The 26,864-nt window shown below is 42.3% G+C and overlaps 1 protein-coding gene across 2 annotated transcripts; it reads left to right on the top strand.

The window, feature by feature from the left end:
* Nucleotides 1–550: 550 nt before the first annotated feature.
* pik3c3 (phosphatidylinositol 3-kinase, catalytic subunit type 3) lies at nucleotides 551–24,007 on the top strand. 2 transcript variants are annotated; one of them, XR_013965970.1, is made up of 26 exons: nucleotides 551–928; nucleotides 3,460–3,648; nucleotides 4,965–5,108; nucleotides 5,880–6,009; nucleotides 7,815–7,901; nucleotides 9,008–9,103; nucleotides 9,194–9,280; nucleotides 9,658–9,762; nucleotides 10,773–10,865; nucleotides 11,277–11,462; nucleotides 11,947–12,086; nucleotides 12,428–12,509; nucleotides 13,277–13,344; nucleotides 13,442–13,547; nucleotides 13,734–13,850; nucleotides 14,376–14,507; nucleotides 15,047–15,175; nucleotides 16,168–16,237; nucleotides 16,535–16,599; nucleotides 18,049–18,133; nucleotides 18,648–18,722; nucleotides 19,316–19,484; nucleotides 20,374–20,464; nucleotides 21,426–21,551; nucleotides 23,000–23,200; nucleotides 23,376–24,007. XR_013965970.1 is itself a non-coding variant. In XM_080792026.1 (25 exons), exons 1-25 carry the CDS (start codon nucleotides 864–866, stop codon nucleotides 23,012–23,014), a joined length of 2,652 nt encoding a protein of 883 aa, XP_080648152.1. In that variant the 5' UTR covers nucleotides 551–863; the 3' UTR covers nucleotides 23,015–23,281. The 2 variants fall into 2 exon arrangements, 1 of the variants encoding a protein (XP_080648152.1); XM_080792026.1 differs by lacking the exon at nucleotides 23,376–24,007 and having other exon boundaries at nucleotides 23,000–23,281.
* Nucleotides 24,008–26,864: the final 2,857 nt, after the last annotated feature.

Here is a 26,864-nt window from a genome sequence, read left to right as displayed (position 1 = left end):
GCAACGCATTTAGAGCTATGGACCAGAGCTAATTGTAGTCATAGAAACATTCATGTAAACTAACAAACTAATTATTCATGTCTTGAAAGTCCACAATCAATGGAAAGAAGCCTTCAGGCTTTCTTGTGTTCATCCTTTTGACTATTGCTTTTTACCTGTGTCAATCCAAAACAATAAAAATGTACTTGGGGCGAGATCGACTGAGTTTATATTTCTATTTAGTTATTATTTATGTATTATTTTCTATACATTCCTATTTATAGAAAGAGAAAAAAAAACAGATTGACATGCTCGGAATGAATCCACTGGTGGTTGTGTGACTTGTGTCTGAGATTTTGTAGATCTATTTTCATAAAATTCTGTCAGAATCAGAACACGCTGTCCCTTTAAAGTTAAAATGCTTGAAACTCCGCCCCGGTCTCGCTTCCTTCCTTGACGTTTCAGACTCGACAGATCGATGCACGAGCGGCGTGATCGACCCGGATTGGCCTCTGGGTTTTGCGTTCGCGGTGCATCGGCCAGCTACTAGTTTTGCCTGGTTAGGGGCATTCAGTGTTCCATCCTGTGTATTGTTTTGTGCACACAGCAGCAGATATATATATCATATATATATATAACATCAAATCATGCGTGTTGGTGTGGCTGTAATTATCTTGTCTTTACCGTGAACACGGGGGACATTTAGGTCTGCTCTTGTTAGACTTGGACGTGTGTTCGTCAAACCGTGCGAGATATATAGTTTAATCTTCGTGCACTGATCCGAGGCCTTGTCGCAGCAGTCCCCAGCCAGCCACCACTCGCTGAGTGTCCGTCGGCGATTTCATGTTTTCTTGTTTAGAGTCAGTGTTGTTTACCGTCTGAAGATGGACACGGACAAGTTCAACTATGTCTACAGTTGTGACCTGGACATTAATGTTCAACTGAAAATGTGAGTTTTGTATCGTCTGTGTAAGTGCCTTAACGTTAACAATACAAGTACAACCACAGTACTTATTCCGTGTAACCATGTCTTGTGACTTGACATGATTATGTGTGTGTCTGTCTGTCTGTGCGTGTGTCGGGCAGTGTATGTTGTATACTTTAATTCGGACCTAAAGCGCGCTATTATATTATCAATTACTGCATACAAGTTTGTCAATATTATCATTTGTTGGCTGTTGGGTATTACATTACAGTGTGTGGCAACAAGGTCACGAGTAGACCTTTCTTGGATTACAAAAAACATTACTGCAAAATCTGGCACTTTTTTTTAATACCAAAAATATATAAATATATATTTGAGTTTTGCTAATATCCTGTTCCACTTTTTAATAATCTAAAAACAATCACACCCATCATGCACAGATAAACGATAGGAAAATAAAATGTATGTGCCCCATCTATCTCCTTTCACAATCACTGACCAGTGACCACTGACCACCACCACCCCCCATAGTCAACAACCCATCAACACCTCCATCGAACCCACCTCCCAGCCTATCAAATCATCGGATTTGGGAAGGTTTCTGGCCAGGGGTCAGAAGGTGAGGTGTGGACTACTTCGGACAGTGGGGAGCCAGACAGTACTATCTGGAGCTCTCCTGGCCTGGGTGGGGACTGGGGGTTGAAAATGGCAACAAAAAAAAAGCTTATTTTACAGATAAAATCCGGGCTGATTATGCAGTTGCCAGTTAGTTATTTCCTGTAATCTGATTATGTAGTCCGTACTACCTAAAACCCGGCTCATGACTTCAGCTACAGAGTACAGATCTCATTACATGCTGTGAGGGCCTTAATTTACACACAGTTGTCCTGTTGTTGGTGTTATCATGTGAACAGCTCACCCACTGCACCCAGTCTCCTGTCCTGAGCCTGCTAACAAGCTCATAAATGATCCAGATCCGTTTAAACCGTATGCCTGCTATTTTTGCATTAAAACAAAAAGTGTTGTTAAAACACTATTCTGAGAATAATCATTGCTAGAGGTGCAGCAGTGGTACATGTACAGTACTCGTACAAAAAGTATTTATTTATTCATCCACAGCACCTAAATTAATTTGCTGCTGTTCACTCTAGCATCTTACCATGGCGCATTTTACTATACCGTACTTTGATATTTTACGTTGTCTTGAACAGTATGATAGGCCCGCTCTACTATACATTTGTACAATGAATATTACTATTATTCTTATTATTATAAGATCATGATAGGGAGTCGGGACCACAAAATTCAAACGAATGCACACAGTTAAAAGCATAATTATTTATCTTACAAATATTCAATGTCTTTGGACCTGTATCCCGGACAGCTGGACTATCTGTTTCTGTTAGAATTGTTCCACTTTACACTTTCGCTTGCTTACCATTATGTGTCCTGTATGAGTTCTGATTGATTGATTTGAATACTTATTAACAGTTTGCAGAAAAAAAGCACAAGAAAGTACAGTTAAATACAAGGTCTGCTAAGAGGATTTAAAGCCCAAGAAAGCCTATGGCTTGTTTCCATTGAGGTCCTTCATATACAATTCATCAGAACATTTAATGGCATATAAATATACAGTCACAGTGCATCATATAAATGGTTAGAAATCAAAAAGGGGGACTTTGGCTTTTTACTGGGGCCACTTTCAAATTGCAGCCACCTTGCTCTTTGAGAGCGTTTTTTGAAGGAGAGTAGGGATTCACATTCCTTTGACGTTTTGTTGGTAGAGCAATCCATATGTTTGTGGCATAGGAGTGTTTATTTAGCCCCTTGTTTGAGCCAAATCTGGGTTGAACTTGAACGTAATTTGTGGTGCTCCTTCAGTCCTCTGGTGTTGTGATCGTGACTGGACGGCGTTGACGTTTAGGAAGTAGTAGTTTGAGGTACATGGGTGTCGTGTCTTTGTGGTGTAGCCGTAGCATATCGTGTAGAGTAGACCAGGCCCATTGCAAGTTGCTGTCGTCTATACCCTAAGGGCAGATAAGATTCACACTGAGTCCATTTGATTCACACTGTTCCCGAATCCGATTGCCTGGTCCCCGCTGGCCATGATGACTCACATTGGCCTTGATTCTTCCCACCCAAGTACACTTCATTGTACTCAAAGCTGTATATACAATTGGTATCCAAACCTGAAAGATGCGTCTTCTGTATACTGAAGAGCTGGAGAGACAGGGAGAACCTGAACAAACACTCTATAGCAGTGACTACTATCATAAATCATAATATTATAATCTGTAATATTGTAATTTTCATCAGGTGTCAGCACACACTAGTTCCAGGCTGTTCCAAAAGTTTGTATTCTTCTAAACGCAAACAGCATAAACAATAGTATATACATTATGATAAACATGGGAGAAATGTTTTTTCTATCTTGCATGACACACACTTTAATGTAATTACAGTTTTCGCATCCTATTTTGAGTGAATGAATGAAGTTCAAACCTCTTTTTGCCTCACATCCCCCCTCTGTCTCTCTCTCTTCTGCTGTTTTCCAGTGGCAGTCTGGAGGGCAAGAGAGAGCAAAAGAGCTACAAGGCGCTGCTTGACGACCCGATGCTCCGGTTCTCGGGCCTCTACCAGGAGAACTGCTCGGACCTTTACGTTACCTGTCAGGTGTTTGCCGAGGGCAAGCCCCTCGCGCTGCCCGTACGCACCTCCTACAAGGCCTTCAGCACACGTTGGAAGTGAGTCCCTATCTCTATTGGTAACCCGAATGCCACCAGCTAAAACAAGGACCCCCATACCTTTGAGTGTTTGTACACCATCAGAGTTTTAGACCTGTAAGGGTCCTTTTGGAACCCCTCCAGTGAGCACTGAGGGTCCCTAGACCCCACTCTGAGAACCGCCAAGCTAAAAGGTTCATTCTTTGCGTATCCTAATAGTTAAGTGGCTTGGACAATCATTTTCTGTAAGTACTAGGTCTGCACTTTTTCATGTCCAAGTAAAGCGCTTAAGCCTTAAACATTTCACAAAGTACTGTACTGTATCGAAAAATGTTCCATTCTCTGATAGCTAATGCTGCTTTCTCCACTGTACAATTACACCATTAAAGCTTCTCTCACTTCACCTCTGCTCTCACCAAATGCTGTATGCCTTCTTTTCCACTTTTAATAATGAACAGATGGCAACTGTCTTTGTTGTTTTAAAACTTGAAATAAATGTATTTGGAGGGCATTAAACACACAGTGACTTCCGACACTTTCAACTTCGGCGGCGCCGATTAGCCGTGTGGTTAAAGTGCCTACCACATAGGCTCTGATAATGCATGACAGCGAGTAGAGGTGCTCCGATCAGGTATTGTGGTCCCGATCACCAATAGTTTTTCGGCCGATACCATTCTTGTGCGTAAGGGGAGAATTTGAATATTTCCTAAAATGTCAAAACCCACGTCAAAACTGTTCCTGTGTGTGTGTGTGTGTGTGTGTGGGAGGGGAAGGGGAGAATGTTTAGGCCTGTCACAAAGATGCAAAACGATTTTGGTGTTTTACATTTTGGTGTTTTACCCACTCAAATCGGGAACCCATATTTGGGTTCTGTACAGTGGGTACAGTATTCAAAAATGTAAACATTTTGATTCTGCTATATAAATATTTATATAGTTTTTCAGAAACCTTAGGTCAGGATTTAGAGGCGTTTTTTTTTCAACTTAAATTTTTCATTATACCACTTAAAAGGTATAAAAGATACCTTTTTATAGTTTCTCCAGATCAGGTATATTGCAGATCACCAATCGAGTCATTTGTAGTGAAAATCGGCCGATTAGGTCCCAGGTTCGATTCCTGGCCCCAGCAATGTGTCGAGGTGTCCCTGTCCCTGAGCAAGACACTTGACCCCTTATCCCTCCCCCCCACACGCTCACTTGAGAAGCACACAAAAAAAACGTAAAAAACTAAAAATGTAATTTCCTGCATGGGATAAACTAGGTCATTATTAGTATCATGATTATTATTATTTTTTGAATCCTTATTCATCCTCTCCTCACCGTGTCTCCTATGTGCAGCTGGAACGAGTGGCTGAGGTTGCCAGTGAAGTACCCAGACCTGCCTCAGAGCACCCAGGTCGCCCTCACCGTGTGGGACGTCTATGGACCGGGACGAGCGGTCCCCGTAGGAGGGACCACTGTCACACTCTTTGGAAAATATGGGTGAGTGAGTGTGTCCCACTCCCAGCATAGTAACCAGCAATACAGTGTATTTATCATGCAACATGACTATGAGACTATGGGACAGTTTAGTATATAATAAAATGTTAATGTTACTTTATAGACCCCTGAGGTACCCTAACCTCACATCACCAGACTTTCCACCTCGGAGGAAAGCCTGGTCTGTGTTCAAATCGCCCGTGTGATCCCGTGGTTTAGACCAAATTAAAGAATAAAATAAATATAGAATAAATAAATGAATAAAAACTCGGCATCGCTTTGTTTTGGTCCCCTCTATTGAGTTATGGTCCCCCTGTTTGATTTTAGTCTTGCCAGACGTTGTAATAAAATGTGGATATACCAAACAAACTATTCCAAAAAGTACTTGAAGAAACTTGTCAAATTCATACGCCACATCAAGGCTTTTATTGGGTAGGCCCTAAAATGATGATGCAGGGAATTATTTTGGGTAATTCTGATTGCGGTTTTCGGGATTCCGGCCTTATTACTACAAACGAGACTAACAACATGCCCCCAACCGGATTATGAAGCCCAAATGGTATGACTCCCAGGCTATAGCGGTACCCTGCTCAACTGAAGTATATCGGGAGGTTAAAACGTGACCATAATTTGTGGCCGATTTAAAATGTTTTCCTATTCAGTCCATTTCTAAAAAATACCCTTCACGTTTTCAAAAATGGCGGATCATCATAACCTGCCGCTGGGTTTGAAACGCTGCTTGAAACTCTTCCCTGTCTCTGTGTGGCACCGCAGAATGTTCCGTCAAGGAATGCATGACCTGAAAGTGTGGCCGGGAGTGGAGGGGGACGGAGGTGAACCCACCACCACGCCGGGACGCACCAGCAGCAGCCTGTCAGAGGACCAGATGGGCAGACTGGCCAAGGTACCGTACAGTAGGATGTGGACCCTTTGTTTTATAGAGGGAGGACAGAGGAGGGGAGGGGAGAGAGGCGTGCGTTTCTGTAAAGGAGACGAAGATACAGCACTATAGTACACTAGGGCTAGGCCATAGAAAATCTGAAATGTTGCAGGTAAGAGCAAAATTACCCATTGTGAACTTCGGACATTTTCGAAACTGCCACACTTACAGTACGTCATATGATTGATTTTATTTTGTTTTCATATCCCATATCAATATCATTGCGAACGAAGTGATTGCGAACGAAGTGATTACTACAGAAGCCGGCCTAGCTTGTATGTGTGTGTGTCACGCTGTAACCCCACCCGCCCGCCACCAGAGGGCTTACGAACTGAAATTGGAACGATACAGAGAAACAATAGAAATTGGACCGACAGAGGTCTCTGTGTGTGTGTGTGTGTGTGTGTGTGTGTGTCGCTTCCCGCATTCACACATATTACTTGTAATCACATTATGAATTCCAGATGATGTCTAGTCTCGTATCACAATATGCTATCCAGAATTCCAAATGATATCTAGTCTCATATCACGAATCGCGGTATGGATATAATATGGCTATTATTGCCCAGCCCTAACTACAGTATACGTGTGACTGATCCTATGTGAGAGAGAGAGAGAGAGAGAGAGAGAGAGTGGCCTGTCTAAACCATGGTCTGTTCCAGGAACCTGACCTGGAGGTACTCGGTGATGTGAGTACAAAAGGTGGAGTGGGCGATTGGAATGCGGAATGCGTGTGAACTAGAGCCGAGTGGAATAGTAGTTGCAAATCGTCCATTTAAATTATTCGAAGGTGTGTGGTTTTCCAGGTGGTTTGGGTTTACAGCATCGTGACAATCTCGATATACTGTACATTTGTCGTATAGTAGTGTACTACATTGATTTAGATTTTCTATGTTTTACTTTTGACAATTAAATGTGTTGCCCCGTGTGGAAAAATTGAGCCATCCGGCAGCTACCGTAAATGGGATTGGAGTGGCCTTTTCAACAAATTAGGCATTTAGCCAGAGCAATTTTACAGTAAGCAAGAACACATGGCAACACATAGTCATCAAGGATCTTAAGCAAGCTAAGAACCTAACATCCCTAGTCTAAACGGTTGAATATCTGTACAATGAAACTTTCAGCATACACTATAATATGTTTGCGAAAGCATCACACATACTAGGTTCTTATAGTGACCTTCTGTTCTTCATTGCGTGAGTAGATGTTAGTGTGTGTGTGTGTGTGTGTGTGTGTGTGTGTGTGTGTGTGTGTGTGTCTAGTCAATTAGCCCAAAGAGACACAGGCCGTCACTTGATGTTGACTCAGATCTTTTATTGTTGACCATTTTAATGCCTCTATGCTGGAATTGCATGTAAGCGTCAAGAGTTATCCACGAGACCTGGCTTCGTTCATACGTCTATGTAAATAGTTGTAATAATTGGGAGCTTGTGGAATTGCAGTAAGCCTATCCATGCCTATATAGTGTTTGCCTGCTTGCCTCACGTTACTCATCATAATGTATTTGATCTTGTATCTTTGGTGTTGCATTTCTTTTTAATGCATCACTTGCCGCTACACGTGATTGGAGCTGTGTTTATCATGCCACGCGAGATGTAGTAGTGACTAGTCTGCACACTGTGTGCCATGCTTTTCATTCATGTACTAATTCCCTGAAAGTTTCCGAAACGCCTTTCTCTCCATCTTTCTGTTGTCCTATCCTCCGTTTCTTGTCTTTTGGCCTGTTTGTCTCCCGCTAACCCTTATGGCCTCTCTCTGTCTCCACCCAGCTGACAAAGGCCCATCGCCAGGGACACATGGTGAAGGTGGACTGGCTCGACCGTCTGACCTTCAGAGAGATTGAAATGATTAATGAGGTCAGTTGTACATTTTCTATTAAGCATTTGGGAATGGGCACTTATAGAAAGGGATATATGGGTTTCTTTAATACAGTACATGCAGTCACAGTGTACACACACACACACACACACACACACACACACACACACACACATACATACACACCTCAAGAGGTTACGTTTACAATGGTCTAAAAAGTGTGTATATAATAATAAAAGAAGAGTTAAAATGAAAAACTGTTAATATAAGTTAAGTTTACATGTATGTAAAATGTAGAATATTATATTGTGGTAACCTATATGTAAAAAGAAGCTGTGTTCACATCGAACTAATGTAGTTATTTATTTATTTATTTTTTAAACATAAAAAGTTTAAATATTGGCCCGGACAGTTAGCTCAACCGGTCTGGGCACCAAGGCTGCCAAGCCCGCCGGACGGCGTGCCGTGGGTTCGGCTCCCGAGCACGACGGCCTTTGCCACGTGTCACTCCCCATCTCTCCCCCCGTTTCCTGTCTGTGTACTGTTCCCTATCAATAAAGGCATAAAAAGCATAAAAATGGAGTTCCAAGGTTTCAACCCGACACCAATATGTGTCACAGTTGTCTATTCATGGGTGCATGCCAACACAACAACGTCATTTAACATAACTTGTTTTGAAAGGTGCTATGTATATACATAAAGTTAATTATCATTATCATGTCAGCATAGAGAGTGCAGTGTGAGCGTAAATGTCTTTAGATAGACCAGGCCAGTCAGTGTGGAGAGTGATTTGATGGGAATGATGTGCTCGCAGTCAGCTGACACCGCATGGTATGACTTAGGCCTATATGTGACACGTGACACACGTGACACACAGTCTCTCAGTTCTCTCCAGCAAGCAACACTGTCATACTACCGAGTATAAATTAGTCTTGTTTAGACCGTCCTTCCAGAACGAAGCCATCTGTGAACATAATCAGCTGGCTTTAAAGAAAGGAAATAAATAATAAACTGCGCCAGATACTCTGCTACGGTAGCATCCGTCCATACAATACTTTTTCCATAACACTACTATAGTTTTTGTTATGAGGAACATTGTGACATTGATTTGATGTTGTTGGGTCATGATTTGATGTCTCCCCAGAGTGAGAAGCGGAGCTCCAACTTCATGTACCTCATGGTGGAGTTTTCGCGTGTCAAGAAGAATGACAAGGAATACAGTATTGTCTATTATGAAAAGGTACGTGCATTTTCATACACACACATGCCCGTTGCTATGCAGATGTACGATGGTGATGATGTGTTGATGATTGTCACCCCTCCCACTCAGGATGGAGATGAAACAACGTCACCAGTTCTGACCAGCTGTGACATCGTCAAAGTCCCTGACCCACAGATGTGTGATGAGAGATATGTGGTGAGAGGACAAAATCTTGAAATTATTATTTTTCTTTTTAGCCCCTCCTATGCCCAGCTTTCCGGGTTTGTGTGAACCCAAACATTGGCTTGTGATTGAGCTTATCTCCCCATAGCGATTTATTGGCTGAGCAAAGTACAAATAGACGCCAAAAGTGATTTGCCGGAGTTGACTTTTGTGATGATTTGATTGGCTGAGCACGGAATGTGATGTATGATGATAAGAGCGCCTCTCATTTTTATATGGTTCAGTTAATTTAAACATTTAAACAATTGAAGGTACCGGTATGCATTTACTGACGCACTTTTTCAAAACATCCAAATGAACATATCAGTTTGCCGATGATAAAAGATGAGTTCCCTTCTGCCCTAATGCAGGAGAACCTTGTGGAGAGTAAGCATCACAAGCTGGCCCGTAGCCTACGTAGTGGCCCCTCGGACCACGACCTGAAGCCCAACGCTGCCACTCGAGACCAGCTCAATGTGAGTTACTGCACAGTGTCACTGAATGTGTCATAACATTTAGAGACGTACAAATATACACTTCTATAAAACAGGAAATCATCATCAAAGGAGGTAAAAAGGGAAAAGAAACATACAGTGAAGGCGGAAAAGGGGTGGGTGGGGGATTCAGATTTTACGGGTTGGTAGGGCGTTCCACATTTTGGTGGAGCGAAAATAATTTAGTCCCTTGTTTGTGCCGAATCTGGGTTGCACATGGTTAGTTGAACTCCCTCTGGTGTTGTGGGTGTGGATTTCGTTGACATTAAGGAAGTATTTAGACAGGTACATGGGTATCTTGGTGGTGCATCGAATCTTGTGGACCAGACCCATTGCAAGATGTTGATGTGCTATCAAAACCAATTGCTTTTAACAACTCGCTATTCAGGGGAAATATTTCCTGAAAATAGTCTATCTACAACCTTTAGTGGTTTCGGAGAGATTTGGTGTAGAGGGGAAAAGAGCAGACCAAGTACAGAGCCAGAGGTTAAGTTTAAGTATCGAGTATGCTTGGCCTAAAAAACGTTGAAGACTCCTGGACTAAGGCAGCACCCGCTTGTAATATTGAGTTTCATTCATTTCAAGGTTTAATTATTTAAAAACTTACTTAGTCTAGGGATTTGGTTTGTTAAATGCCCAATCTTGAACGTATATTTAGGTTATATTGACAATTACATTCTGAAATAGTTTCATTTGAAGATTGAGGATTTGCTATTTGGAATATTATTTGCTTATACCCAAAATACAGATTAAAGAAGTATGTGTCTGTTTTGGTGGCAGCGCTACCCTTTTATATTTGTTTATCCATGGTGCCATGCAGTAGCTTCCACCAGGGATTCTGCAGATTAAAATGATTATTTTTCGTTTGCAAACTGAAACACAATATTTTGCCAACCAGGTTGAAATTCTTGCTAGAGAAAGTTAAAAGATTTAGTTGAGGTTGACCGTTTCAGTGATTTGTGTAAACACATTGTACCTGGTGCGCCTTACAGACCATCGTGAATTATCCTCCGACCAAGCAGCTGAGCTCTGAGGAACAGGACCTGGTGTGGAAGTTCAGATATTACCTCACTACACAGGAGAAGGTGGGTCTGTGCTGTTCATTTCTCTACGTACTGACCATCACGTTTCTACTAAATTCTATCACATTGTTGATATTTTGACATAAACACATTCATGCGTAAAATCTCTGAATGTGCCGCTGTAAGGTTTTCACAGCACAACTTCAGCAGCGTTTCTGAGACACAACAAAGACTGTTCAGTCTTCAGCTGTCATAGTGATATATTGTGATGGTGTCCCTTTAGCACCGTTTACTCTTAAAAGGTGCTAAAGGGGGAAAAAAGGTTAATATAGCATTAGCATCAAAAACATTTGAACAACTTTGAGCATATTTTATCTGGGCGTCCCTGGCACAAAGTCTTTGGGGGTCCGTGACATGAAAATGTTGGAAAACCCACTGGTCTACTAATATGTTCCCTCTCCTCACGTCCACCAGGCCCTGACAAAGTTCTTGAAGTGTGTGAACTGGGGCATGCCCCAGGAGGCCAAGCAGGCCTTAGAGCTGCTGGGGAAGTGGAGACCCATGGACGTGGAGGACTCCCTGGAGCTGCTCTCCTCTCAGTTCACCAACACCACCGTCCGACGCTACGCCGTGGCACGCCTGGAGCAGGCCGACGACGAGGTAGGAGACCTGGACACTGCTGTGTAGGGGTGCGACAGTTCATCTATAAAAAAATTCATAATTGAATTTACAAATATGATATGTTTCGCTTTTTGTTCTTTCAAAGTTACTTAAGTAGCGACTATAGCTGATCTACAAGCTCTTGTAGTATCTCATCTAAACACAATGCATTGCAACGCTTTGTGAGCTTGTAGATCGGCTCTACGTATTCTCGGTGGAGGCTCCTTACTGGCCGGGGGAGCCAGTAGGAGAGAGACACACACACACACACACACACACACACACACACACAGCGGGAGAATTAAAATTGGGAGAAAAAATGGGTAAAAAGCAAAAACGAAATAAAAATAAATATAGAGACAGCGTCACAGTCTGAAAATAGCATATCTATAAGCTATAATATATAATTGGTTTAAGTGGGAGGCTGCCATCCTCATTCTACCGTTCTAAGTAATAACGATATGCCTTGCTACTGTCCTCCTAGGACCTACTGATGTACCTTCTGCAGCTGGTTCAGGCCCTTAAATATGAGAACTTCAGTGACATCCAGGGGGGCCTGGAGCCAGGCAGCAAGAGAGACAGCCAAGGCCTCGGAGAGAGCTCCACACTGGGGGACCTGGACAGGTCAGTAGTACCAGGGTAGGACGTTACTGCCATCGAGCCCTGGCAGTTCTCTGAAGACTCTGGGCGCATGTAACCTTAAACTGGTCATGATGTTTATAATGTTTCAGCAAGCTGTGAACGTTTTTCAAACCATCAGCGATGCTGATGTCTTATTTACTTGATCTAAATTTGGCATTCAGAATTGAACCAGTATTGGCCAGAAATCTGCTTACTAACTGACATTGTATTTTCTTGAATCAATGATCGTAGATCAATAGGAGATGTTAAAGAACAACTTACTCTTACTTGCATTTACTCTGATGTACACTGTACAGTGTTACAATTGTGTTTGTCTGCTGTAGCTCCCAGATCCTGTCGGGGCCACCTGTGTCCTCCCCTGCTTCCCAGAAAGGCAAAGAAGCATCAGATGGTGAAAACCAAGAGGTAAATTAAACAAAAAAAGGAAAGGGATGATGGCTGTTATGTTGTCATTGTTATTCTGCTAACTACATATGGACAAGTGATGCTATTCCTTGAATTACACTGAACATGTGATGCTATTTCTCTAACTACACTTGGTCAAGTGAAAACGGTATTCACTGGATATCAAGTAGCCTGGGAAGAATTCCTTTTTGGGTTTAAGTTCCGGTCAAGACTCGAGAGCGGATGGTAACTTACGTCACTGTTGTAGTCACTGATGTGTAGTCATCAGGCAGGAAACCACATCCGGAATAAGAACTATCCAAAATAATTCCCCACAGTCATAATTGTAGGGCCTACCAAATCTAATCCTTGATGTGGCATAGTTTCTCCGATTTTGAAAATACAAAATGAATATAAATGAGTGTACAGAGACTATTTAGCCTATGTTATACCTTTGTTATCCCAAAGGGAAATTCTATTTTATTACGTAGGTCCTAAAATTATGATCGCAAGGAATGGTTTTGGGTAGTTCTTATTCCGGTTGTGGTTTCCTATGACGTTGGATATCATCCACTCCCGAGTCTGACCGGATCACACAGCGATTTAGAGCCTTTCCTCTGAAGTAGAAAGCCTGGTGATGCGAAGGTTGCATGTATTTTGTATGGCTGCAAAAATGTTAAGAAGTAAATGCTTTGTTTGCCAACCATGTAGGTAGCATCAGTAATTAGCTGTACCTGGCAAGTAACCTGTGTGACTGGTTCTGTATATTCTTTTTGTTTCTTCATTAGCAAGACCTATGCACCTTCCTTATCTCTCGTGCTTGCAAGAACTCCACTCTAGCCAACTACCTGTATTGGTGAGTAAAATTCACTGAAAAAGTGTGTGTGTGTTGGAGAGAAAGCGTGCATGCCCATCTGCTGCTCATGCTGTGTATTGCGACGTGTCTTGCTCAGGTATGTAATAGTGGAGTGCGAGGACCAGGACACGAAGCAGAGAGACCCAAAGACCCATGACATGTACATCAACGTCATGAGAAGATTCAGCCAGGCGCTGCTGAAGGTCAGACCCTACAACTGCTTCTGCAGTTTTTGCGGCCAAATTACATATCATTTTGGGAGGTCCTTCAAATGAACAAGTTTGAGCAGCACTGATTATAGCAACATGGGTTTTAAAAAATGCATTGAGATACAAATGTGACTTCAAATTCAAAACGTCTCCCCCTCTGTCTCTGGCCCCAACCTCCAGGGTGATAAGTGTGTGAGGGTGATGCGTTCTCTGCTGGCCTCCCAGCAGACCTTTGTGGACAGACTGGTGCAGCTGATGAAGGCTGTGCAGAGAGAGAGTGGCAACCGCAAGAAGAAGGTAATGAACCGCACCGACATTACCCAGAGTATGTGAACGTATATATACACCTTCTTGTGCTTTATGAATAGAGAGATGGATACTTTATTAAATTCAGATATCCCATAGCTCATACAGGCATACAGCAAGGTTAGCAGGGGGGTCACTTTGTTATTGCACATGTGCGCTCATCTAAAAATCCAATATTATGATTTTGAAAACAGAGGACATGCCAGGTGTTAAGTCCAAAGTGCCTAGGGACTCTGCAAGGCAGGGGCGTCCTACTCCCTGAGCCAGGCTATTTAAAAGTGCACATGAACCAACCAGTCACCGAGCTAATAGCCATTGGCTCCACTGGGTGGAGTTGAGAAAAGATCATTCCTTTTGGAAAGAGAAATCTGGTTGTTCCCTGTTGCATGTGTGCATAATGTATGCATGTGTACATGCAGAATGTATTAGCATTATATTTTGACTGTTAACTTAGGGAATGCATTAGTTTTATGTTTGTGCACAGACCGTTAACAGTAGTGTCCTGTTCTGTGTCAGACCGAGCGCCTCCAGGCGTTGCTAGCGGACAACGAGAAGGTGAACCTGTCTGAGATCGAGCCCATCCCTCTGCCTCTGGAACCACAGGTCCGGATCAGAGGCATCGTCCCAGAAACGGCCACCCTTTTCAAGGTAAGGCAACAAAAACATAATCTTCACCCCTCCATCTGGCAACTGTTTAGATGTTGTTGTTTTTTTAAAGCTCTGCAAGTAACTAAAAAAATTACAAAAATTCAAACACAAAAAGGAAGGAAGGAAGGAAACGGAAAAGAAGAGAATATAATTGATAATATTGTCTCTAGAATATACTTATGCTATGCTATTTGGGTGACCCTGTACTATGACCAAGTAGGGCGTTATTTTACAAAAAATAGAATAGAAAAGTTAGAATGTGAAGATAAGGGTTTTCTGCCCGACAGCGACAATATAACCATGTGGATTTGGGAATATTACTAAATGGCATGGCTCCCATGTAGATCTCAGACTTAATGTGGCCAGCCGTTGATGTCCGTCATCTTATGACGTACTCCAAGGTTTCAGCCTGATCCGAACCACTTTGACCTCCGTAGTAAAAGTGAAGTTGAATGTTTTTAAAAGCATTGGAACGGCACATGACACATTTGACGTGAAATTCACCGTTTGATCTCTTCCGTATGTGTACATCTTGTCAGAGTGCTCTGATGCCAGCTAAGCTGATCTTCAAGGCAGAGGACGGAGCGATGTATCCAGTCATCTTTAAACATGGGGATGACCTCAGACAGGACCAGCTCATTCTCCAGATCATCTCCCTCATGGATAAGGTCTGCATAGTGCATATTATTCTATGTGGGGTTAGGTATTAGCAGATGTGGCTTAACCACATCTTATTTGAGGAGCTCTGCAACAACCTGATCTAAATCAGATTCCATGTGACTTGTTTGCGTTTAGGCTTATTTAAACAAATCGCATTCCAATCTGGCTAGATTTGGCTGCCAGTTTTAACACAAATATCTGTGACAGATCCGATCTGGTCACTTGCAAATGCAGCAGTGTGAATGGTCGGGCCAAAAGATCAGATTTGATAAATAAACCAGTAAATACGCCCGAGGGCGAGAAGCGACCTCGCCCTAAAGGGCGTGTGCACGCGTCCGCCTGGGTGACAGCAGACTACTGGGCGAGCGCTGGTGCTTTGGCATGGGGGGTAAGCTACCAGTTGTGGCTGCACCTAATACCTTTGGGGCAGGCCCGTCTAGAGTTTGAAAGGACGGTTATCAGTCAAAAGGGAGATATTGAAGAGGAAGGATGAATGGGGAAGGATCAACATATGAAATGTCAGAACAGGTCAGCTCCATACATGGAGATCTTTTGAGGTCAGATGTAGAGTTGCTGGCCAATATTGATGACATCGGGGATCTACATCCCTGATAATGTCACATTACAATTTACAATCTAGGCAGACCCTCTTGATCCAGAGCGACTTACATTAAGCAAAAACAAAAGCATGGCATACATCACATGTATAAAAAGTAGTTATCATGAATCATGTATATAAACTAAGAACGTAACAGTGGAGTATCTATGTCAACTATACATACTATACTACGGTATATCACATGCTCCATCCCTGATGATGTCACGTGCCCAACCAACACACACACACACACACACACACACACACACACACACACTGATGGGAAATGCACGATTCCATAGTTAACTGAGGACCTTTGGTCGCAATTAGATTTGAATCAGACTTGACTGGTTGTCTGGACAGTCTAAATGAGGCCTTTGTTCGAATTTTCTTTCAATATAGCTGCTGAGGAAAGAGAACCTTGACCTGAAGCTAACGCCGTACAAAGTCCTAGCCACCAGCACCAAGCATGGTAAGAGCTACTGCTAGCTTATTACACTACGTTCTCATGTTACACATACATGCAGACATTTGAGTAGGATTGCTGCATGTTATTTAGCCTGTGTGCCACTCTGAAGAAGAAATGTATTAAGACAAATTGAGCATTCCAACGAGCCTAGACCAAAACAGCTGCAAGTCAACAGATTAAATTACAGGTATTATAATAATAATAATTGCATAACAATGAGGGACGATCTTAGATAATGGAACATGTTTTCATGTGTTTCAGCATTAACTTGACCTTGCATTGTGTGTGTGTCTCTTGCAGGATTTATGCAGTTTGTCCAGTCTGTTCCTGTAGCCGAGGTTCTGGCAACGGAGGGCAATATTCAGGTACTGAATACTGTTTATTTAGTGGTATTATTATTATTTATAAACCCCTTATCCTACCATGTCACACTGACCTCACACAGGCAAGCAAACCGGCCAAGCACATGTAGGCAGGTTCAAAAGATGAAAAGGAAAATGTAAAAATGCATTCCATCAAACTTTGTATTGTATTGTTTGAATTGTAGTTTGCTTCCCAGTGCGGTGAACGAAGACTTAGACAGGTGTACGGTGACGTGTGTAAGCTTTTCCCAAAACAATTGTTCTAAAAATAAAATAAAAAATCACACACGTGTGAACTGAGTGGTGCAATCCCCCCCCTCTCTCTCTCTCTCTCTCTCATTAGAGACACAGCACTACCCCTCTCTCTGTTTCTGGCGCCCCCTACTGCTATTAATAAGTCACATACTCGTGCTCATTGACGTACACAAACAGGTACATGCTCATTGACGTACACAAACAGGTACATGGACATTGCTGGTTGTAGGAGTGGTTGCACCACTCAAAAACCTACACACCTCAGTCACTGTAATTGCCTTATTAAATGCACGGCTGTTCGCCTGGCGACTCACTCAAACCGCGCACCTCACAAGTCTCATATAAAGTGGACGTTAAGCCTCCTTCCCACGTCCGTATAGTCTTTACAGTCGTGCAAATGTATCTTGTATAAATAGAAAGAATCAAAACATTTATAACATTTATACAGCACGTATGCAAGCCTCCTGAGCTCCATACAAGTGTCCCTTTTTATAACGACAAGAGACCATAAATACACTGGAGGTGTGGTTTAGTTGACACAGTCAAACAAGGATCCAGTCCATCTGACAGGCACCCAACATTTGGAAGCCTGGCTTTCCAATATACTCCTGTGTACTATAGGTTGAGAACAGTGTAGTATTGTCATTTCCATTACACTGCTTAGCAGAAATGGATGTTCTAAGATAACGGAAGGGAAATCCGGATGACGGATGACGGCTTCCTGCCTCGGAGTAGGTGTAGTCCAAAAACTATCTATCTATAGCATTTGGAGATTGTGGAATAGCTACGCGAGACTATAGTCCCTAAGTAATGGAAAACAGACGCGTTGGGGGAGAAAACGGCAACATAACTTTACAATTTACAATTCAGGCATTTAGCAGACGCTCTTAATCCAGAGCGATTTACATTAAGCAAGAACAAAAGCATGGGAATACATCACATAAAAAGCATTTATCATGAAGCATGCGTAAGCTAAGAACGTAACAGTGGAATATACATATGTACTATGACGTGCTATGACTACATGCAATGCAATTATAGTGCTGTCTACATAACATGCTATAAGTCTGTAATATCAAATGCCATCCAAGTCTACAGAAATGCTATCTAAGGGGGTAGGGTAAGTGCTATGGGCCATGATGGAGTCTGAAAAGGTGGGTTTTCAGACTAACTTTGTTGTGCTCCTTGCCGTGACAGAGTTTCTTCAGGAAACACGCGCCCAGTGACAAAGGTCCCTACGGCATCAGTTCTGAGGTGATGGATACATACGTCAAGAGTTGTGGTGAGTCTCCCTGCATTCGGGTCTCAGTAGGCCTGTCACAATTATTACATAATCGCCCGATTGTAATTATATTGCATGACTGTCAATCGTATGTGCCATTTTCAATAGTAGCTGCCCTTGTCCGCTCAAGCTTGTAGATCTGCTTTTTGCATTTATTTTTTATTTATTTAGAAAGTATACAGTTTTAACATTGCCTATCTTGGTCTTGTAAGTTATTTGTCTCATTTGCCCTGTGCAATGTTTGTTTATTATAAAGCCTAAAATGTGAACAGAAATGTAATGCTAAAAACACATTTAAATCATTAATAATTTCTCTGCCGCTAGCTGTTGGCATAAATGAAGTTAACCTATGCCCCCCCCCCCCAGCAATTACAGCAATTACAGTACGTTGCAAAAATAATGTTGAAAGTGGGTGAAGTTAATTGTCAGATAGAATCATGTCATGATGGCGACAGCCCCATGTCTCAGATCAGTTAGTCCAAGCAGGTTGATAATCCCTTCTCCTGGTCTACAGCTGGTTACTGTGTCATCACATACATCCTGGGAGTTGGAGATAGACACTTGGACAATCTACTACTCACTAAGACTGGTGAGTCATTTAAGACATTTTCCACCCTTCTTAACACATTCAGTAAGACTTTTGAAAACATTTATGACGCGTAGCCTGCGGAGTTAGTTCAGGCAGACATACTCGAGGGGGTTCATGCCGTGCTCAAAGGCACATACTATACTCAAGGGGTTAACATGCTACCATTACTATGTGGGTGTATAAGCGTGTGCAAGTCCCACACGTCATTCGCTGATGCGGCAGTCAGCTGACCAATTGGGCGGGCTGCTTAAGCTCACTGTGAGCCACTGCCGCCCTAAGGGATAATATCTAGGTGGTCATTGTCGTTTGTTAAATCACCCTGAAGGTGAATTATATCCCGACAATGACCACCTAGCCAGATATTATCCCGCTTTTTACATGGCTGTCATGTTGGAAACGGCAGTAAAACACGCAGGGCCCAGCAGGTGCTCAGAGGGTTTGATTAGGCAGCGGTACTGTTATAGAGCGGAGCGGTCTGTTATCAAAGAAATAACACACCTGCTGAATTCAGCGACTGACCAATCGGAATCAAGCATTCAACCCAAGCCATGTAATAATTACCGTATACATTATGAACCCACCCCCCTTCTCAGGGAAGCTGTTCCACATCGACTTTGGCTACATCCTGGGCCGCGACCCCAAGCCCCTCCCCCCGCCCATGAAGCTGAGCAAGGAGATGGTGGAGGGAATGGGAGGCATGCAGAGTGAACAGTACCAGGAGTTCAGGAAGCAATGCTATACTGCCTTCCTGCACCTCCGGAGGTACACAGTACACACAATTCAATGTTTCAATTCAAAGGGCTTTATTGGGAAAGGAAAGGTACTATGTTTACCCAGGGTAACTGGACTAAGCATCAGATACTTGTTTACAGCCAGGCCCTGCTTATTTCATAGAACATTTCATGGTAGTGGTTCAATGCCTTGTCCAAGGGCACCTCAGCGGTGGTAATTTTTAACGTGTCGGACCGCTGATTCGAACTGGCGACCTGAGAAAACATACGTTTACATTGCCAAAGCAAAAAGTGTGGAACAATACAATCAAAACAAAATGTATGTACAATTGAAAGTCAGAATCTCCAATAAATCAATTTCTATGTACCGAGATCACTCGATGCAGATAGTGCAGGAAGGCTGTGTTCCATTTGATATCCTTCTATCACAGCAGTTCACCAATCTTGCTGCTGTCTTTGCACATTGTTGTGTACACGCACACACACACACACACACACACACACACACACACACACACACACACACACACACAGAAGGGCCACACACAAGAGTTGCAACTATTTTCTTAGCAATTATATATGTATTTTTTGTTACTGTATTTAAATATGTAAATAATTATGAATAATCGTTTAAATGATGTCGGATTAACTCTTGCACATCTACCGGTACACACTTTCTATTCCTAATGCCATTCATCTCGCATTGCCAGATTTTCAAATGCTTCCGTCATACAGTCTGGAGCAACAGAACGGAACATTGTGCAAATTTATCCTAATATAATCTATCCTATATGAACGGAAATGGCAGCTTCCTTACTCCAGACTAAATCTAGCATTTGGAGATTGTGGAATAGTTGTCTGGCTACACGAAACCATAACACTAAATCAGCAGTGATAAGAACAACAACTCTCCTCTGCAGGTACTCCAACTTGATCCTGAATCTGTTCTCTCTCATGGTGGATGCCAATATTCCTGACATCGCCCTTGAGCCTGACAAGACTGTTAAGAAGGTAGGTTACCATTTCCCAGCTGCCACTGAAATAGCCCTTAGCAAAAGCCCCATGCATATTTTTGTTATTGTCGCTATAGCCTTCAAGCTGCGCTTGTTTGTAAGAGGGAGCGAATTCCCAAGCCAGATTATTTGGGGACGTCCTGCCTGCTTGCCGTCCAAGTTGGCCAGCCGGGGTTGGATTTTTCCAGCCACCAATTAATGCTCCCTGTGTAAGTAAAACTTTGACAGAAAAAGACTCGCTCACCGTATAGAAACTAGAAGTAAAACTCCTTAGACTGAGACTTAAGAAAATATTTTTTATTTTATTTTATCATGCTCATAAAGTGCTCTGTGCTCAAAGTGCAATTAAAAAGCAAACGTTTGTGTAGTCATCAGCCTTGTCAGTTATAATTTTATTGTTTTTGTCTTTTTCTTTGAGTTATGTTTTGTCTCCTTTTATTGTAAGTCTCTTGTTTGTATGTTTTTTGCAATTTTTTGTCCGATCTGTAATTTTATGGTTAATCATTACTGAAATGCTTCTATGCCAAAAATCATAATAAACAGATGATTAAAAAAGAAAAAAAAGAAAACGTTTCGGTCCTAAGACCTTCGTCAGTGCTATATGGTTTTCACAGACCAAGAACTTGCTCTTAAAGAGCTCCAAAACAATACAGCTCAGGTGCTGAGAATTACTAATTACTAATTGATGACATCACCAGATGGTGGGGCGTGGACATTACAGAATAGATATACAAAATCACAGTTGTATAGGAAACAAGAATATTGCATACATCACATGTATGCAATATGTGTCTCAGTCTAAGGAGTTTTACTTCTAGTTTCTATACGGTGAGCCAGTCTTTTTCTGTCAAAGTTTCCCTTATGTTTTTGAGACCACCGCTACCGTAGTCAAGTTTTGAAAAAAAGGACAGTTCTTTTTAGTGTCCCTGTGCAAGTATAAATATTTGTCGCTCCTCTAGGTGCTGGACAAGTTCCGTCTGGACCTGTCGGACGAGGAGGCGGTGCACTACATGCAGAGTCTGATCGACGAGAGCGTGGGCGCTCTGTTCGCTGCCGTCGTCGAGCAGATCCACAAGTTTGCCCAGGTGAGTGTCTGCAGACGGGAGTCGTTTTTAAAGTCTTCATCCTGTACAAAATGTAGAAGGATGTAGTTATAAATATAGATCATCAGCTGGGCATTCATAGGTAGGTATAGCAGCCGGCTTTAAAGAGATGGAGTACTTGTAGAGAGGCTGGGGAATTGGGAATTGGCTATACTAAATTGGGACTTGAAGGGGAGAAATTGTTTTTGTTTTTGTTTTATCTTGAAGGGGCATGCTTTGCACAATGACATTAGTCTTTTCATTATGTCTGCCCAAGATCTCTGTGATTCATACAGTGCGTTTGTTTACCTCAGTCACTGGTACTAAATTATTTTTTTATTTTTTTCTATGAATCTGTGACCTGACACCCATACTGTTACAAAACGAAAAGAAAAAGATTTTGAAAAGAAAAAAACGAACTAACTAACAAATCAGCAATTTAATAATTAAGTAATGAATTGGTTACTGAATTGCAGGTGCTGCCAAATAGTATAATTACTAGGCTACCTCATGCCAGTCAGTTGCGCAAATATAGGTCAGATCAATTAGCAGAGCGGAGCAGCTAATTATTGGATTAGGCCTATAATTCTTCTTTCTTCAAACCAGCACGAGCCACGAGGTCAGAAACGATATAATTCTTCACTGCTCACAGCACCCAGGCAGGTGTTCTTAATCGCGTCGCATTCCTATTAAAGTAGCCTACGGTATATTTATTTGGAGAGAGAGAGAGAGAGAGAGAGAGAGAGAGAGACACTCGCAGGCACGAGGCCCATGTGCAGCCACACCGTTCGCACAACCTAAAAAGCAGCTCTGTCTCTGAGAGTACAATATTATAGTTAGTTACCGTACTTATATTAGTGCAGAAAAGAGACAATAAATCCCGCTTTGGAGAAGATGCCCTCCGAAGGGTATTGTAGACGGTTGTAGTTGTTGTACTACTATTATTAAATAAGGCTATATGTGATGAACACATTTCTGACTGGCATTCGGCTTTGCCCTCAGTTGGATAAGCTTGTGAAATGAAAAATGTCCACATGACAATATTCCACAGGACCTTTTTAGTTCCCAAGATCAATAATAATGCAATGTCATAGGTGTATTTAATCGACATGGGAATGTGACTTTGAATACCAACGAATGTTGTTTAAACTGTATTAAAAGTTTCATATTTTTTACTCTTGTATGTATTGTTGTTGTGAAATGTTTTCTTGGTTTGATATGCAAAATGGCCAATAACCTTTTAAATCATTACAAAAAAAGTGCTTGATGTCAAAGGGTTTTCCTCTTGCTGGGCGGAGGTCTACTTTTGCAGCATAGCAACTTCAATATTTACATTTTAAGCCAAAGAAGTACAGATGCATACTTTCCATCTGTCACAGGTTAGAAATCAGACAGAAATGTTTTATGGCTTTGGGCTGTATTAACCAACGTTCACCCCTCTCTCTCCTCAGTACTGGCGCAGATGAGCAGGACAGAGGCTGGACTGGAAAGATGGATTTCAGTACTGTTACGAGTCATATAGGCTCTCCGCAAGTTCCTGCAACATGCCAGGTGTGTGAGAGGTAGAAGCCACCATGACGCCAAGAATGCACTGCCAACCTCTCTACTGCAATACAGATAAACAAGGACTTGGACCGCCTTGGTTTGCTCCTGTAAATATATTGTATATTAATTATTAAATGAATGAATGAATACTTGAATGAATGAAAGGTATGGCCAAATTAAAAAAAAGTTGATACAAGAACTTGTAAATAGCTTTTTTTCCCCCCCATAACCTCCTGAATTCTAAAAGACAATCTGTGTTTCTTTTTTTTTTCACCATTTCAGCCCAAGAAAGTGCTGCTATGCAGTGGTTATGGCGCTCAAGATGTTTGTTAATTGAGCATCACTGCCCATCTGTGTGTAGTTATACAGTCCATGCAGGGGGTTTGAAACAAGGTGACCCCCCAGGGAGTGTGTGAGTCATTGAGCGAGTGAGTGACTAATCATTTCCTGACAGACCAAGCGGGAAACCGGGGCAAAAGCTGTGCATTTCTCAAAGCGATGCGGTGCTGATCTCTTGGCTCTGTATACAAGAAAGATGTGCGATACATACATTATGTCCATGATACGCGTTTCTTGTTTTAAGGCTTACTAGAGCAATCTTTCACAAAGTGTAAGCTAATCAGTGCTAAGCTAATCAGAAACCCATTATAGCAATTTTTTACTGTAATGGGACAGACATTACTAGAATCCTTGAGCGGCAATGAGAGTAATAAATAATACTTTAAAGTATTAGCCCTAAATTACTAGCTGGAATTACAGAACATTAGGACCCACTTCGACTTATGTTAAAGTTAAGCTAAATTGATCTTCAGTCTAAGTTGGATACAAAAGTTACAGGTTAGTAATCATGGCTGTTAAGCAAGGAACAAAAAAACAGCTTTGTCTCATCACAGGTGGGTGAAATTAATTTCCGTACAAGCTCCCATTTGTAGTTTTCAGGAAAGGGAAGACATGTTTTAATGGAATTAAGAAGACCAAGGAAATTAGAAAACAGGGCAAAGAGCCTAATGACGGCAGTGGCTCAGGGGTAAAGTGGCCGGTAGAACAGCCAGATGGGAAGAGCGAGGTTCCCAGTTCGATTCCGGGCTCTCCCAGAGTTGGCGTCGAAGTGTCCTTGAGCAAGACGCTGAACCCCTAGTTGCTCCCGATGTGCAGGTTGGTGCCTTGCTTGGTTTCCGCCACCATCGGTGTGTGAATGTAATGTAATCTATGTAAAGCACCTTGGATAAAGGTGCTATATAAATGCACTATTTACCCTTCTTATCTCCTTTTCGTTTCTGTAGCATGAGGCAGCTTTATGTAGTACACCCCCTGGGCCTGGACAGCTGGACATGATGCTAGTATGTATTTTTCTAGTTCATACTGTATACAAGCAGTGTATACACTAGTATCACAACATTATCATTGTCATGATAATGGCAAATGATATGAGGCAGTTATAAAAAGGAAAAACTTGCACAGTACATTGTGATGTGATAATGTACGTGATACCACTGTAAATGATAAAAGGCAGAATATCAGTAACTAGGGTGACTTGTGTGTGTGTGTGGGACAAGTAGGACAGTGGGATGGCACAGGACAGGGTTAGCAACTTTTGCCGGAAAATGCACTCACGCTCTCTCAACTTACTTAAGTTGTTATTGAATGCCTTGATGTCATATTTGACCGTACGCCTATCATTTTGTTATCAAACCCCTCTGCTGTCTCACATTTTGTTTTAAAATGCTAATTTTGGTCATGGGTGGTATGGCCTAGAGCATTGGTTCCCAACTTTTTTTATGTCAAGGACCCCCAAATTGACACTAATTGGCCTGCGGACCCACTGCGAACCACTGGCCTAGAGGCCCGGCCTAGGCCCTAGGGGATATTTCTCATGTTATTTTAACAGGCTTATCTTTGAAAAACAAAGAAGCACACTGTGAGAAACTTACCAAAAAATGTTGCACTTTATTGGTCAACGTTTCGGTCGATTAGACCTTCATCGGGACAGACAATCTTTGAATCTTCGATTTTAACAGGCTTAAAATCACATGTTGGAGGAAAAGAGAGCTTTACAACAGAAAGCCAACTATTGGGGGGGACTATAACTATTGGGGCATTTGAACAGGGACAGGGTCTCCATTTGTGGGATGCCTGAATAGTCTTGAAAATGAGGGACTGTCCCACGGAAAGGGGGACTTCTGGTCACCCTACCAGTAACTGGTATGTACAGGTATGTACTGTACTGTAGGCCTAGCTGAGGTCACTGTAACAGTAAATGCAGTTACGTAAGGTGCAGCAGTAGAAACCACAGATTTAGAACAGCGGTGCCGATGTGTGCATAACGCGCACCCAGCCGCTATGCGGTGGTCATGGCATGAGCAGAATTTCTGCATTTCAACAAGATAATATTTAAGGGCTATATGCTCAGAGTCTGTACCGCAGTGTTGTTTTTGGCAGCAGATTTTAGTTTTAGTCATAGTCTCGTGAATAGTTTTCATTTATTTTTAGTCACCTGGAATGTTTTAGTGTCAGACTAGTTTTAGTCGACTAAATGTCATAAGATTTTAGTCGCCAAAATCTACAGTTGATTTAGTTGACTAAAATGTATTTTGGCGGGCCTTGAGGCCGTCGTAATGACTTATTTTACACTTGCTGAAAATAGCAGATCTACAAGCTGCTGCGACGCGTTGTGAGCTTGTAGATCAGCTATTTTCAGCATGCAACCAAGTTTAAAATGATGTATAGTGGAACTCTTGTCCACTAGTCCCTTCCTAAAATTTAGTCTAGTTTTTATCTGTTGACGAAATTGTCAATACATTTAGTCTTAGTTTTAGTCATCGTAGCTTAGTTTCCATTTAGTTTTCGTCAGTGGAATAAGGTAGTTGACGAACACTTAGTTTTAGTCGACGAAAACAACACATGTAGAATTCATTCTTATTTTGATGCTTTATTAGCACAAGTAGATTCAGCTGACTCAGACAAGTTCTTTGCTTGTTATCTTAGAGGAAGCAGTGGGGGCTGCACCACACGACCCGCTACAGTGCAAGCCAACAGGCACACACACGCCAGTGGACGAGCAAAAACCGAGTCCATCTCGGCAGATGTTTTCTGCAAGCACAGCAGAACTAACAAAAAAAAGCATCTCCAAAGACCCCATCGGTTTATGAACCAACGCCATTTCTCTGCTGCGGGCCCTGAGGGCACAATGTTCTGATTGACACATGCTCAGGCACTCATGCACACTGCTGCTGACTCACAGCTCAAACAACTACTTTTTATATATGTGATGTATGCCACGCTTTTAGTTTTTTTTGCTTAATGTAAGTCGCTCTGGATCAAGAGCGTCTGCTAAATGCCTAAATTGTAAACGGCTTTGTTTACACTTTTTCCTAACCAGCCCTTCCCCACATTCCCCCCAGGCTCCCTAATGTTGCGGAAAAACTGCACCAGCAGCGTAAACGGGAGACGGGAGCGAGATATGTTCCCCTTTCTTTTTTGACGCAGCAGGAGTTAGAATAAGGTGTCAGTCACGGGTACGCTACAGTGGAGCTTCGCTGGGGTAACTGTGAGTCAGAGACATTCAGAGCAAAGGAAGGTGGTGGTGTGTGTGTGTGTGTGTGTGTGTGTGTGGCAGAGACCAATATCAGCAGACCTAGGGCACTTTTTGTCTCCACCAAGCCGAAGGCATGGGGAGAGTATGTTTTGCACTGTTTTGCAGGATCCAGAGGGGAATTAAGCAGGGGTGTCGGGTGTCCTATCTGAGGGAAACTTTATAGTCTGGTCATAGAG

This window comes from Protomyctophum bolini (genome assembly GCF_963924005.1).
Source record: "Protomyctophum bolini genome assembly, chromosome: 20".
NCBI lineage: Eukaryota > Metazoa > Chordata > Actinopteri > Myctophiformes > Myctophidae > Protomyctophum > Protomyctophum bolini.
The sequence above is the reverse complement of the archived record's forward strand: the minus strand, read 5'-3'. Positions and strand labels throughout refer to the sequence as shown.

Coding starts and splice junctions, on each gene's coding strand:
- pik3c3 (XM_080792026.1), top strand. CDS start 864: ATGGACACGGACAAGTTCAACTATGTCTACAGTTGTGACCTGGACATT. Junction 11,463..11,946: donor TGGAGCAGGCCGACGACGAG/GTAGGAGACCTG, acceptor CTGTCCTCCTAG/GACCTACTGATGTACCTTCT. Junction 13,345..13,441: donor CTAGCCAACTACCTGTATTG/GTGAGTAAAATT, acceptor TGTCTTGCTCAG/GTATGTAATAGTGGAGTGCG.